Source organism: Palaemon carinicauda, chromosome 1 (assembly GCF_036898095.1).
Source record: "Palaemon carinicauda isolate YSFRI2023 chromosome 1, ASM3689809v2, whole genome shotgun sequence".
In the NCBI taxonomy this organism is placed as follows: domain Eukaryota; kingdom Metazoa; phylum Arthropoda; class Malacostraca; order Decapoda; family Palaemonidae; genus Palaemon; species Palaemon carinicauda.
The window spans coordinates 132,670,702-132,686,677 of record NC_090725.1 but is presented as its reverse complement, the minus strand read 5'-3'; the positions used below and the strand labels follow the sequence as shown (position 1 = coordinate 132,686,677).

Genomic DNA, 15,976 nt, shown 5'->3' with positions numbered 1-15,976 from the left:
AGAAACTTATGAAATGTGCTCCATTTTCATTTGCAACTTTTCCAAGACCCTCGACACCTATCACATTATCTATCCCTTGATTATTCCTTCCAACTTTAGCATTTAAGTTGCCAATCACAATTTTCATATCTCTCTCTGGGATCTCATCTATTACACTCTGCAGTTCTTCATAGTATTCATCTTTCCTTTCTTTAGGGGAATAGCAAACTATAATACTTATATTGCACTGCTTTAATTTGAACTTTGCTAGTAATAATCTACTATTTACAGCTTTCCACTCGGTTAATGCCTTTTCTACTCTTGGTGTCATCATCATTCCTACCCCTTCTCTTCCAACTCCATCTGATCTTCCAGAGTAGATATATATATTGCCTTGGTCTAAAGTTTCTTTACCAATCCCCTTACAACATGTTTCACGTAGGGCTAAGATATCCAAACTGTATTTCATAAATTCACTCTCCACTTGCTATAACTTCCCAATCTGATTCATGGTTCTAACATTCCAATTACAGTACTTGTTTTCAATTTTTCTTTAGTATTTATAAACCGGGATATTCTTAGCACCCCGCTATGCCCGGGACTGGGGGGGCCATTCTTTCATCTTCTCTATCTATGACTGACTAAATCCTTAGAGGATTCATTGGCTAGATACATCAAAGGATAGCCAGTTCCTTGTGATTCGCAGTGCCTATCTAACTAAGGCAAGTGACCCCTGCCGGTCCATACAAATTCTAATAAGGTCAGCCACCAGGCATCAGGAGTAAAAGTTTAATCCCAATCCTTCATCGTGCTGGTAACCTCAGGATATTTTGATTTAGGCTGAAAAATATCATCAAGAAATGTATTAATAATTTTGTCAAAAGGTGGGAAGGATAACTGTTGTATGTAAAATAGGTTTTTAAAAATTAAATCTCTTCATGGAAGTTATGCTAGTTCAAACATAAGCAATATGCTCTAAATAAAAGGGTTTTAATAGAGTTAATATTGAATGATTTTGAACAACTGGTTTGGGTCTTAATTTTTTTAGCAGGTTGACCAGGTTGAAAGACCTTAATCGGGTTTGGAGGGTAGTTTGAAAGAGGTTTGGGACTGACATTTCCAGTTACCCATATGTTACAAAATGATTCTCACACCATGTGTACTTCACCAAAGACACTTTCCATGCCAACCCCATTGATCCCTATTGTGAAATCCATGATTCTTCACACTTATGCATCCAAATCAAGTTGGGGAGCTCACAGAGAGGAAACCCATGTGTTTAGGAAATGGTGTTACCAGTTTGCAGCATTTCACATAACTTTTGGAACTGGTAGCAGTATTACTGACAATGATAAAGCTGTCTATGAAGAACCTTGCCCATCAAAATCTTAATAAAAAACCAGACTGCAATCTTTTGTCTCTGTAGAGTGGTATCTTGTTCAAGAACTCCGAATGTCGTGGTAGCCTATTCTTTAATTCCCTGTCTCACAATCTGTTGGATGATAGTTTGAGCCCCACTCACACATGATAGTTTCTAGTATAGTGACTTCACTGTCCTTGTGAGTTATGGGGCTATTTGGAAGACTTCACTGTCATGTGAGGTAGGGGGCTATTGGGAAGCCTATAGGTCTAGCTGCTGAGTAATCAGCAGCCATTTCCTGACCTTCCTTTGTCCTAGGTTAATGGAAAAGGCCTTATGGAGCTGATCATATGTATCTATGGTTGGTGTCCAGGACATTGTTTTGTCCTATGTCTTTGCTATTCATGAGCAAAAGAACAAAGAAGAATAGTTTTGTAGTTCTTTTGGGAGAGGGATCTGTTCTTCACCCCAGTCCTTCTGTCAGGCTCTCGGTGTGGTGGAAGATGCCCTGTCCTAGCAGATGATCTCAGATGCAGAGTGGATCTTAGACCAGAGCTCCTTACACAAGATCTCCAAAATTATCCTGGATGTGGAAGTGGACCTATCTGCAGCAGTGTAGAACTAACCACAAACTTCCGCTTTTTAAAGCTCCAAATGTGAATTCTCAGGGAGTTGCAAGAGATGCCTTGACCTTAGACTTTAATAGATGGTCTTCGATCCATCTATTTCGTCCAATGAGTTTAATTCCAAAGGTTTTGGAGATACTATTAGACTTCAGAGGGACAGGTGAGCTTTTAGCTCTACTGTGACTGAGCAGTCCATTGTTTCCACTTCTTCAGCATCTAACGCTAGTCACATCATCTGTCAGTACAGCTATATGAGAGTAGAGAGTCAGAATATCTTTGCTTCCTTGTTTCTGATTTAGAACCTTCACACTGGGATTTTTTCTCCTTTATATCATCATCATCATATCCTCGGACGCCTATTGACGCAAAGGGCCTCGATTAGATTTCGCCAGTCGTCTCTGTCTTGAGCTTTTAATTCAATATTTCTCCATTCTTCATCTCCTACTTTGCGCTTTATAGTCCTAAGCCATGTAGGCCTGGGTCTTCCAAATCTTCTAGTGCCTTGTGGAGCCCAGTTAAACGTTTGGTGAACTAACCTCTCTTGAGGAGTGCGAAGAGCATGCCCAAACCATCTCCATCTACCCCTCATCATGATCTCATCCACATATGGTACTCGAGTAATCTCTCTTGTAGTTTCATTTCCAATCCTGTCCTGCCATTTAACTCCCAATATCCTTCTGAGGGCTTTATTCTCAAATCTACTAAATATATTGGAGATTGTTTCATTGTCATACCATGACTCATGTCCATAGAGTAACACCAATCTCACTAAACTGATATATAGTCTGATTTTTATATGAAATTTTAGGCGATTTGATTTCCAAATTTTGCTTAACCTAGCCATTGTCTGATTTGCTTGTTTCAATCTTTCACTAAACTCTAATTCTAAAGACCCTGTATTGGAGATAATTGTTCCTAAATAATTGAATGATTCTACCTCATTAATCCTTTCTCCTTCCAATGATATTTCATCTTCCATTGCATACTCCATTCTCATCATCTCTGTCTTTGTTCTATTTATCTTCAGCCCCACCTCGTGTGATATTTCTTGCATTCTGGTAAGCAAGCATTGCAAATCCTGTGATGTTCTGCTAAGAAGGACAGCATCCTTTTTATACATAAGAGAATTCTTGGTTGACAACATTCCATATTTGATAGGCTGCAAGAGAACCTCATGCAATATAACATCAGATTTCTTGACTTCCTTTCTGCTCCACCTCTTATGAGATTGGGAGCTTGGGCCATCAACAATCTTATCATACAATCTGCCTTGCCAGAGCTTCTCATGTTGGCTTTTAACATGGATTTAGACATGTTTCACAAAGTAAATTACTCAGTCCTTTGTTGGCTGTGACTGTCATTACAAATTCATTACTCGCTCCTTCTCTTTGTAATAACTGTCTTTACCAATTCCTTCAGTGTCCAGTCACTCAATATTGCTTGATATTTTGGTCAAGTCAGTTAATTCCTATACTGTATTACTTTCAAAAAACTTTTTTCTGAAGGTTGTATTTTAAATATCTTTAAGCTCAGGAGTGGGAGTTGGGGAACTTGCAGCATTCCACAGAGAATGTAAATCCTCTCACTCACTCAGGGCTTTCCTGATACTGGCCCTGAGTCTTCTGGTGTTTGGCCAAGAATCAAAAGCCTTCCCAGAAGTGGGACTCTTGTATTTTTGCTATGTAGCCTAGTTGTGGTAACCTCTGTCTGGGTTCTACCAGCATCATATTTGCAGAAGTCTACCTCATCAGAAGTTAGTCTGTTTCAAAATACCCAGACCAACAATTCTCTCTCTACATGGGCTATCTGTGTTCTCATGACCTCTTCCATCAAAAAGGCTGATCCACTCTCCATCCCTAGAACTCATGATGTAAAAAAATGGGTTCTTGATTATTTTTTTATGCTAATATGCAATGTCAGGATATTCAGAGCTTTACAATTTTGGGCATAGGTGTTTATTAAACACTACCTGAAACAAATCCAAGTGGTTCAACATTCATTCGTAGTGTTTGGCTTGATTGTGGCATCTACTTAAGGAAATCAGGTTTAGTAAAAGGATCCTCATCTGGGTCCCTCAGCAGAGAGTCATCTAGTTCCTTCCCCCAGGGATTTCATCTCTTAAGATGGGTAGGAGGACTTGTTAGGCACTTCTTCTCACACTTGTGACCATATATTGGGCATTTATATTGTTTTCGGTAACTTGATCCTTGTTATGCACGAGTTTACCTTTTTATTCTCTAGTAATAGTCCTTGTAGACTGCACAACATGTAACCCCTAAAAAGAGGTTTTGATGAAGGAAAACCATATTTTTGGGAGGTGCTGTATGGCTGTAAAGATGCTCCCTCTTGTGTAGGGAAGTGGGACAAAGCTGAGACATACTGCTTGGTTTAAAAGATGAATTTCGAGTGAGAGAAAAAAAAGCCAATGAAGGCATTATTTCCTGCATTTGTAATGGTTCTCAATGGGTAATATGACATCAGTTGGCATAGGAATTCAGCATTAGAGGTGCTGTCATGAGTTCAATATTGGCTGAAATTGTAGGCCTCCCTTATACAAACTGAGTCTGCTTTGCAAATTGATATACTGGCCCTAGGGTAGGCAAGACAATATTTCTATACAGTAGTATATATCCGTATGGATTCTCTTTTGTAGCCTTTACATGAAATCCTCGGGGACCACACAGTACCTCATGAAAATGTGTTTTTCCTTTTGTTAACACCCCTTTAGCCTTAAGTAGTATGTTTTTTTGAAATATTTTTTTTCCAGGACTCGGAGGGATCAATACCGAGATCAAAACCTTTCAAGTACACGTATGAAAAAGAGATTGTCATGTATGCATATTTCAAGAAACTGGATTACTTTTCAACCGAATGTATTTACTCCCCAAATGCATATCGAGGTCATGCAAGGGCTTTTTTAAAGGATCTAGAGAAGATAAGGGCCACTGCAATTATTGATGTTATTCATTCAGGTGAGTTTATTGAAATGTCAGGATTTTCTTAAAATAATTTTAATTATTCATCCTTTTACTGGGGCTACAGGTACTATTTAAGATACTGAGGAGTCAGTTTTTAAGAAAAGCAGTGAAAAAGATCGCATACCAATGCTGGACCCTAGATCCTCATCTTATCACACTGTACCTTACTTTATATCACATCAGTTAAATTAATGCTCCCCGTGTTGCAATTCCCCATGTTTTCCAAATATATGGTAAGGAATGATTTTATTTATATGAATCTCTCCAACTGTTTGTATTACTTTGTTCTCAAAAGCTGACTAATACCAATGTTTCCCCCACAAAAAACTAAAATTTTCCCCTCATCCCTTCAAGTGGTTGAGCCTCTCACCCACCATTGTGATAAGTATGTTGTCAAGCTGACGACAATCAATTATAGTTGCCCTATTCCCAGATTAATAAATCTGGTTAATAGATTATTGGGATGTCATCTGGATTTATTAGAAATTACTATACAAGTCCAGATTTAAGATATACTTAATTGTGGTTAATTGGAATCACCTTCATTACAGTATATAAGTTGAAGGGGTTTCTTTTGTGGTTTTAGGTTATTTAACATTCAATTGGGCATGTCATCTGGGAGTAGTTCACTCTGCTATGTGAAGCATGCTAGCCACTGGGTTGTGTTATGTGGTTATGTTTGGAAGAAGGTTGTTCTCTTATAGAGGTCCTTTGTTTTAATAGGCGTAGGAGATGATGATGATGTTCTCTTATAATTCTACTTTAGCTCATAGCTGACCGCTTGGATTTTTCAAATACAGTATAAAGTGAATTAACATTTGGTATATACCTTTACTAATTTTTTTTTTCCTTTTAGTTTAAGGGAATCCAGAGAAGACCTTAGATTTTCTATTTGCATATCCTTCGTCATTTTCCAAATTCTAAGATAGTAGACTAGAGCTAAAATAGTCGCTCATGATCTTCCACTTGATAACAATAATGGCATGAATGTTGTATGGTTTTAGTAGAGTAGAAGATAATTTTTCAATAAATTTTCAAATAAAATTAATAAGCTTTGAGTAGAATCATGTTTCGGATGGCATTGAGCCCGGTTTAATGTAGGCTCAGATTGTTTACTGTAATTGTTAGTAATAAATACTGTTACAATTAGTAGTAAACAAAAGGCAAAGATTGTTTTCGCTCCTGTAGAGAGTGAAAAATGAATGATTTGGTAATTTAAAACGTAACTTTAGATAACTTGACTAAAGTTATGAAATGGTGAAAGTTATAAGCAATGCCAACTAAGGTATAAGAATAAATTAAGATTTATCAATCATTTAAGTGAGTGGTCAAATTTTAAGACTTGTTAATGAAGACAAATAAGGCCTAACCATGTTTCAAAGCCTGCAGAATGGCTAACAATACCGACTGAATTGGTATAAAACCTAAACATTCTAATAAGAAAACAAATACTCAACTACGGGGGTATTTAACGAAAACATGACAAAAAGAAAAAAACCTAACTATTGTTATTTAGTTGTTTTAGCCTTTATATTCTACTTAAACAATTGCAATGTTGTTCACACTTGGGCAACCAGTTCAGAAATGGAGGTTGGGTGCAAATTGATATGCTTGTAGCATTACCTCCCGCTAGGATGGTGGTTCCTTTCTATGAGGTGATGATGTAGTAATGATGTCACTCATACCAGATGAATTTCAGCAACTGAGGTGCTGTCAAATCGTAATGTGCCTAAACTTGATGGTCGTCTATATACACACTGATTGATTGATTGATTATCAGTTATCTGGTATCCTGACATCTAAGGTCATTGATGCCGGTGTTATTTGTTATAAATAAAGAAAAGAATAAATAAATAGTAAATCAGATTGAAACAATAAAGTCAAGAACATCCTTATAACAGACCTGCTTCTGGAGTAAATTTAAAAATACCACTATTATGGTATGGCACATCATGTCCGAGAATCTTGGCAAGGATAAACCTGCCATCCTCACGTTGAGCCTCAAACAGATGTCTATATCTTTCGGTACTATAAGTGGGGCATTCGATCACAAATGTCTCACTGTCAAGGGTACCAAACAGTCGTCGTAATACGGTTGATCTTGGTCATTTAGCAGAAACTCGTGTGTCAACCGAGTGTGACCAATGCGAGACGACAAAGAGACGTCTCCCAATTTTGGGGCATCATGTTATAACTCCAAGGAGATATGACATTTATTTCTCTCATTTTATTGCTATCTAGACCATCCCAGTGCTGTTGCCAATTATTATAAAACAATTTCATGATGGTAGGTAGGAAATCATTACAGGGAATGGGATACCTTCTTTGTAGCAGCTCGGATGCTGCATTCTTTGCCAGTAAATCTGCCTTCTAATTCCCAGACACACCTACATGTGCTGGAACCCAACAAAATCGAACTGTAATACCTCTCAGTCCAATAATAAAAAGCCATTCTAAAATCTTTAAAACTAAAAGGTTACCAGAATTAAAAACTTCTAAAGCTTGAAAGACACTCCTTGCATCACTAAAAATTGTAAAATACCCTTCTCCTCTAACGCTATTTAACACCAATAAAATATTCACAAAAAGATACCTCTGGTAATTCCCATGGAGGCATTGGTGATACCTTAAATGGATGCACCTTACTTTTAATTATATCAAGACTGTTCAATAATTGTTTCACCCAAAAACCATAAGGTTGAGGAGATTTAGGATGCATCTCAAAGTATGTTGAGTGCCTTACAAGGCTTGCAGTCTGAAAGGCTAAAGAATTATGGAGTTTTTGCAACCTAAGCCAAAACCGAACAATAGAAGACTTTCGGTAAAGGTCTAAAGGTAACTCTCCAGCGTCAACAAGGAGGTTTGGGATAGGTGAAGTTCTAAAGGCTCCTGTGGCCAATCTGATACCAGTATGGTGTTCTTCTTGGACTAAAGCTTTTCCCGCTATGCAAGGTCGCTATTTCTAGAGAGTCTTTTCCAATTTCTTCTGTCTCCAATGTCCTCCACTGTGAGAGCTTTCTTCTCCATATCTGCTGTTACACACTCCATCCACTTGGTGTGTAGAATCTAAAATCTTTAATCAAATTGGGGTAGCTGAGGAGTATATCTCACATCCATAACTAATTTTTGAAAAAATTAAGGCCTTGCATAATTTTGAAATAGTTTTGCAGTCTGCTCTCCAAGATGTATGTGACAAAAATTTTTAAAAATTCAGAGCTTCAAGACATTTTACTTTTAAAGCTTTCAAGTGAGGAACCCATGTAAGCCTACAATCAAATATCAGTCCTAAAATTCTAGCTTGGCTTACACATGTGATCTGTTGACCTTTAATGTATACTTTGATGTATATATCCGGATCTGGATGAACTCCCTGAATACGACAGAAATGGACAATAGCAGTTTTGCTTGTTGAAAACTTAAATCCATTCATATCAGCCCTTTGAATAATTTTCTCAATTGAGAGTTGTAGTTTTCTCTCAATCATCAACATTCTAGATCCAGCAAATGATATGGAGAGATCATCTACAAATAGTGTTGAGAGAATATATTGAGGAATGACATAGTCCATGCTTTGCATGTTGACACACTGGCCCTAGAGCAGGGAAATCTATACATTTCTTTAGTATTTATGCTGTATTGAATTTTCTGTTCTAACCTTTCGCACGAAAAAAATCCCTGGAGACCACACAACACATTACATCCTGTTTCTCCAAATAGGTGCATCATCATTGAACCTAGGTTTGTCCTTCTTTTAGTATTTCAACTCACAAGAATTGATACTCCTATCACTTATGTTGACCAGATTTTCATTCAAGAGAATAGATGGCTCTGTCCATTTATCCAATTGTGACCAATTTAAATGCAAAAGATAATGTAAAATGCCAATCCAGTCTGTCTGAGATTTTATGTATACTGTATTTTTAAAGAGTATGACACATCAGGGACAGGCTGCTGTCTTAATTGCCAACAAAACCAAGGCATAATCAAATGTCTCACCTGGAGGACCCACCTTGTTATAAAACCAGGCCTGTGAGTGTATACCAGGTCCAAGTAATTACCAGTCTTGTGAGTAGCTTCACTTTTTATTTGCTCACAGCCTAATTCAGACCCAAAATCCAAAGCTCTTAAGCTGTGGTGATAATCAGGAGAAACAGAATTTAACCGCTCATTACAAGGAGCATTGAAATTGCCAACAAGCACAAAAGAAGCCTTTCTATCATCTTGTATCTTAGCCATAGTGGTAAGAAGACAATCAAATAGAGAATCGCCCAAGTCTGGATTCCGATAGATGGAACACAAATAAAAGTTATTTCTGCCACAAACTTTCATAACCTGAATCTCATGGCCTCCATGTTCATAGCAAAATATAAACTGCCATACCCCTTGGCCTAGGAATCATATCCTGTTTTATAATTATTGGCTGCTTAAACCTGGAACAAGCAGCTCAGATGAGTGCCATATTTTAGAAACCTAAGTTTACTAGCATAATAAAGTATCATATAGTTGGGAAAACATTGTCAAAGTCTAGGATGCACTAATCTTGGATTTTGTTTAATATCTCCAGGCAGAATAAGAATTAAAAACAATAGAAAGGTCTCATTATACAGTACTTAAAAACAAACTTAACAATAAAGATAGTATGAACAACATGTACATGACTATGTACACAAGTGACTTGTACAACTCATAAACTAAAGACAAAATGTTGAATAAAATGAGTAAACATGGCACAGCTGACACATCATGCAAGGTTTAGTACACTCGAGGATAGCCACTTCAACTGAAGAAAGGACAGTTATAATTGTTTTGAAAATGAATACCATAGAGGAAAATAAAGGTACAGTTAGGGAAAAGGCAGCCTCTTGGTAAACCACTAGGCATCCAAGACCCTTCTATTAAGCTCACCCTACAAACTGTTTAAAAAACCAAGAGAAATAGAAAACAACTACATTTGTATGCCTGAGTGTACCCTCAAGCAAGAGAACTTTAGCCCAAGGTAATGGAAGGCCATGGTACAGAAGCTATGGCACAACCCAAAACTAGAGAACATTGGTCCGATTTTGGGAGTGCCCTTCTCCTAGTAGAGCTGTTTACCATAGCTAGTCTTATACCCATACAAGTGGAAAGCAATCACTTGAAAATCACAGTAGTCAACCACTTGTAATAGTTCCGTTTGCTTAGCATTGTAAGGTGTATGTGGAAAGATGAGAATACTGTATGTAATGAGTAGGCCAGACTATTTGGTGTACAGTATAGGTAGACAAAGAAAAAATGAGCTGTTACAAGAGAGGGATCAATGTTTTACAATCTAGCCACTCAGTGGATCCAATAACTCTAGTTGTAATACTGTTTATCAGGTGTATTAGGGTTTTTTGAGTTCATGCTTGCAGTTATCTGTTTCTGTGAGTCTTTTAATTTACATATCTTAATTATGTCATCCATGAATGAAAAACAAAAGCTTGTTAATCTCAGCTGCTTGTTTTGATATTACCCCAGGTTTTGGGCAAATATAATAGTCCTGTATACAATTTGGTTGATTTCACATTTTTATGCTTAACAGGCAGCCTTTACCCCTATTACTCCGTTGTTGTGAGGTTCTACTTATACTGTAAAATATGATATATAACATGATCTATTTCTCAATAAATATTATCCCTCTTTCTATCAAATACACAAAAAATTATCCCAAAATTGTAGGAAAGTTGGATATTTAGAAACTTGCAGAGGAAAAAAACCCTGATGGAAACCTTTTTGTATACTATGTCTTAAGAGCATTTGTCTCCTCTTAGGCTGTTTCATACAATTCACTTTATAGGGAAATGTGACAGTCATCACTGCTATTTTCAGCTTCTGATACCTAATGTGCTCTTCACCATCATTTTGATAATGTTATTGAACATCTGGATGATCTTACTTAACATCTGATTGACATGACATAGTATATACAAACATGCGTATGACAGGCCTTGAAGGCAATGTTTGTATGCTTTCATGACTGAAGAGAAGAGTTGACTAGTGGTACTAACAAACTTTTCCTAAACAAGAGGTAGGATATTATGAAGTTACTAATTAGTACAGTATATTAAATCAGGTTTTTGCCTCATACACCCCCCAAAAAATGTTCTTCCTTCATTCATATGAACTGCACATCAATAGAAATCAGCTTTGAACCAGTGTGACTGCTCGTGTATGTCAATGGATGTACACCATCAAGTAAAGGTTAGTATTGGTAATGGTCATTAAAATAAAATAAATTTATTTCTATGAATCCCCCATGATCTTCATATTGCTTCTTCTCCTGAAGCTCAGTTTATCGATGTTTACCCAAAAATTTATTGAAAAATTTCCCATTTTCTTTCTTTTTAAAACTTACATGCCCTAAGTAAAGTAATGAAACGTAGTGGTTAATGGCAAGGAACGCCATCCGTTCAATGTTTTTCTGTGCTTCCGTTGCATCAGGGATGTGAAGACATATTCCCTTCCTGATTGTGGTAAGTTTTTACTGCATTTTGAGTTGTTTTCCCTGCTGAATTTGTTTTCATTCCTGCACGGGGATAGCACTGTTTTATATAACCATTGTGAGGAGTACGATGCCTCACTCTTCTTCTCATGGAAACTGTTTCCAGTTCAAATGCTAATGGAACTTGTTTTAAAGTTAAAGTGAAAATCCTGTGAAAACTTTGCTAGTTGTTTATTGTGAAGTTGATGATGATATGACGCACCAAATACTCAATTACCAGCTAAGTTTTGTTAGTGATGAACCCTAAAAGCTCTTAACTTACTGTATCTAACTTTCTTTGTTAATCTCAGAAGGCAAGCGAGTCTATGCTTGGAGGCATTAAGTCTTACTTACCTACCGGATGTTTACCCTAACCTGACTTCCATAGTCAAGTCTAGTGTTCATAGAAAAAGTGTTTAATTCAGTATGGGCTCTGAATCCTCACTGTACGTTAAATAGTTGAGATCATCTCGTAGAGCTTTGATTTCCTAATTTGCTTTAGATCCTTCTATTGCTAAAACCTTGTATTCCCACTTTTGTAGTCGCTCTTTAAGACATCTAGATTGCATGGCAGAAGAGCGAGTTGGTAGTTTGGATCCTTATATCCCTCCTCTATCAAAAGTAAGTGCTCTTAAGCAATATCGTTTTTCATTTGTGGAGATTGCATTTTATATCGTAGGATTCTCCTAACTATTTAATGTCATCGGTGATATTTCAGCTAAAGCTGGTTGGTTATATAGCTTTCTGAATGACAGAGTGCATTTTGTTTGCTTGTAAACTCATCCACTAGCTCATCACGGGTTTACAATAGTTGGGTAAATATTAACTTGTGCTTTTATCACTGTTATGAATCTTATTATGAAGAAGACTTCAAGATTTTAGTGGGCTATTGGTATTCATTTAAGAAATAGTTAAAAATAATAAAAAAAGTTGATTCAACAAAATGATACATCACTATTTTTTTAAATCGATGATTAAAAAGACTATTTTAAACAAGTCTTTAAGATAAACCATTTTATAGTTTTCACGAAGGAAAAACTTATTTTGGGGGTGTTGCTATGTGGTCTCTAAGGAGTTATCTGTTAAAGGTTAGAACAGAGAACCTAATATGACATGGCTTTAAAGGCTAGTGTATCAACTTGCAGAGCATGGACTTGATGCATTTAGGGGAGACCCACAAGTTGAAGCTTATTTGAACTTGCCACAGCACTTCATGTCTTAGAAAGGAACCAACTTCTCGGTAATCGCTGGTGTACCTACGTTAAAACAAACTCTCAATCACTATTTGTGATTGAAGGTATACAAATCATGCTCCATTCTCCTGCATTAGGGAGGATTTTGGAGACCACACAGCACCTCCCCAAAAATAAGATTTTTTTGTCAAAACTAATTTTTTTTATTTTCAAGTGTTTTGTGGTCTCCGAGGACTTCGTACCAGATCATTAATAAGTAGACTCGTGTCCGTTCCAGGCCAACCATATGCAACCTAGCACAACCTAAAACTCATGTACACATTCCCAAAAGTAAGAAGAAACCTAACAAGTGTGACTCTTACCTCACAAGGGTGACTGAAGAATACTGGGTACCAAACATTTCCATTGCTCTGCTTCTCCTGAAGGGCCCAGTTGATTTGGTCCTTCCCTCCAGACTACCCCTGCATGGGTCACAAATGCGGCAAGTACCATGCATGAATGCCTTCCTACTTTCTGATACAGCTGTGCCGACCGAAGTGGGTGTATTTTTGGTCTTAGATGCTGAAGCAGTGGATAGCACAGGCTGTTGGAGCCCTTGGGCCTATAGCATCTTGCTTTTCCAACTAGGGTTGTAGCTTAGCTAGTAATAATATTAGTACAGCTGTCCCTGAAAAATTTTGAAGGATATTCAAAGATTTTGAAATCAAGCTCGTCTTAGGGAACAGATAGAGCAATGCCCAATTCCAATCTAAATTCGGAATATCTCTTACACTGCTTGAAAGTCCACATTTGAAGCTACATGTAGTAGAAATTTGTGGTTCTCTTTTGAGCAAATAGGTCTATTGTGAGATTTAGAACTAGCTTCAAAACCTCACAAAAAGAACTCTGGTCCAGTTTCCTTTCCGTATGCAGGACTCTCTACGCCTTGATAGGGGGTCTGCCACTATGTTTAATGAGCCCAACAGATGGACTGGTGAGTGGAACATATTTCTCTCTTAATGGGCAGGGTCACTGTATTGAGAATTCTTGTAACGGATCCCTCTTTCCTGAGGCAACAGACTACCACCTGCTTGTCTATGAAGATCTGTATATGGGAATACAGTACCTTCTTGGACCGATTCTTTTCAACATCAGGAAGACCGTCATCAGTTTGAACACATTTATTTGAAATCCTAGTCTTTCCCCAACACAAAGGTCTCTGAATGACCTCCACAGCCCGACCTGGAAGCATTTGCATGAATGATCATGGAAACCGGGGGAGGGACCAGTGGGACCAACCTGACCAAGGAATTTGGCATCGTCCATGAGCAGAGAATTCTTTCACACTAACTGAGCAACTGAACCTGAAGGTTCCGAAACCCCTTCCGAGCCTCCATTCTTCACACCCAATTGAGGTTTTTACCCTGTTCTTCAACACTGGATCAACTATTGAGGCAAACTGAAAAGGCCAAAAATCTTCTCCAGTTGCTGTCTGAAAGAAGGGGCTCGAAACAAAGGATCTGATCCTGCTTGGTATTCTTTCCTGAGATGCTTTTGTAAGGCTAAGTGTGGCTTTCACCATATTTCATTGCAGACAAAACCACTGAAATATCCTTCTTGGAATTAGTTTTGACTTTGCTAAGTTGAACAGGAAACCAAGATCCTGAAGAACCTGCAAAACCTGATATGTGTATTTGAGCCATAACTCTTTTGTCTCTGCCAAAATCAGCCAATTGTCTGGATAAGCTATGATCTGAACTCCCTATAACTGCCAGAGTTTGATCACAACTAGCTTTGTAAACACTTTAGGCAATGTTTAGGTCCAATGGCATTGCTTTGAACCTATACACCCCCTCTCCCAAGCCTAAACCTTAGGTAAGATCAGAAGTGGTGGGCAATAGGGACATGCCAAGTCCCTTGGTGTAGTAATTGGTGGACATGCCGGACAGTTGTTATTGTTAATGGATTGCACCTGTTGTATTTTTTGAGGAGAGACAGGTCGAGGATCACTGTTCTCTCCTGGGAGTCTTTCTTTGGTACAATGAATAGTCTGCCTGGAATTTTAGAAACTTACATCTTTTTACGACCCCTTTCTTCGGCATCTTGTTTACAAAGGAATCAAGTACTAGGGTCTTGGCCTGATGTAATTTGAGGCATGAAGGGGTTTTGTTATCCGCAACCTACCTAGACCCTTTAAGATTATACTCTGTACTCCACCGAGAAAAAATCCAACGTTCCTGAAAATGATGGAGACGATCCCCAACCTGAAGCTCGTTATTGACAAAATCCTCGTGACTCTTTTTGGTGTATTACCTCCTCTGCTTCTCTTGAATGGTCTCCAGTGGCCTCCTTTTGCGCTAAAATTCAAGTTTGACAGGCCTGGGACAGACTCTCATCCTGGGCCACTGTCCTTGTACCTCCCTATGAAACTTCAGTGTAGTCAAGGCTTTGGATGGGAAACAGTAGCTGCCCTCTTCGTGGGATGTTTTTGAGTCTATTGCTGGATCTTATAGTCTGTGGACTTATGAAATGGAGCTTTCTTTCTTTTTAGGAAGGGCTGAAACCCTTTCATTCATTTCTCCGGAAGTGACGCGTTCATTGCCTCTGCATTGGATTTGGCTTTGTCCACAAGGGCTTGGGGAAGAGCAATTTGCACAGTGAATCACTGTACAAAAATTCCTCTATCTTCACTTTCTCCAGATCAAGGGAGCCATAAAAATGTGCCTTACCTTAAACTTTGTCCCAATAAACTTAATCTGCAAGGCTTCATGTATGGCTTACACAATAACTATGACTATCGCCGAAGTGGCCATCTGGGATCCCCCTATAGCTCCCACTATCAAGGATATCATGGCAGACACTAACTTGAACAAGGTTTGTTGGGCACTAAGTTCCACATAATGAAGGTGATCTCAGATTAAGGGGAAATAGTCCCAACCTGATTATCCCACTTCTTAAGAAAGAAGACTTCATGAAACCCTCTGAGTTCCTTGAAGCCTTCAGACTCTTTAGGGTATACTCCCAAAAAGTGGTTATACCCTAAAAGCAAGGTAAGATCACCTTTAAGCAGCACCTTCCTTATTAACTCAGATTGAAATTTCACCATATTGACCAAAATGGGAGTTTTCTGTCCAGGCACTGTTATTACGACTGTTATTGTCCGGGGGCTCGTTATTTGAGTGTGTAAGCACCCAAAAAATAAGGAGTCCCTGCACCTCGCTAGAACCTTGCTACGCAAGGACTGCAGCCTACGCAAGCTGTGTGTGAAGGTATGAAGAAGTGTGACTCGTCCTAGGAAGTTGTTCTGAAGTTCTTTAGATGGAAGCTTGTAGACTAGGACTTTCCCAATACCACCTTGTTAG

General features: G+C 38.2%; 1 protein-coding gene across 3 annotated transcripts in view; it reads left to right on the top strand.

Moving 5' to 3' along the window:
* Window positions 1-15,976, top strand: part of Ctu1 (Cytosolic thiouridylase subunit 1) — a 196,901-nt gene that overhangs the window by 158,125 nt on the left and 22,800 nt on the right. For all 3 annotated transcript variants that reach the window (XM_068384919.1, XM_068384926.1, XM_068384914.1), the window contains exon 7: window positions 4,733-4,937. In XM_068384919.1, coding sequence (XP_068241020.1) covers window positions 4,733-4,937 — 205 coding nt within the window. The remainder of the gene's footprint in view (window positions 1-4,732; window positions 4,938-15,976) is intronic.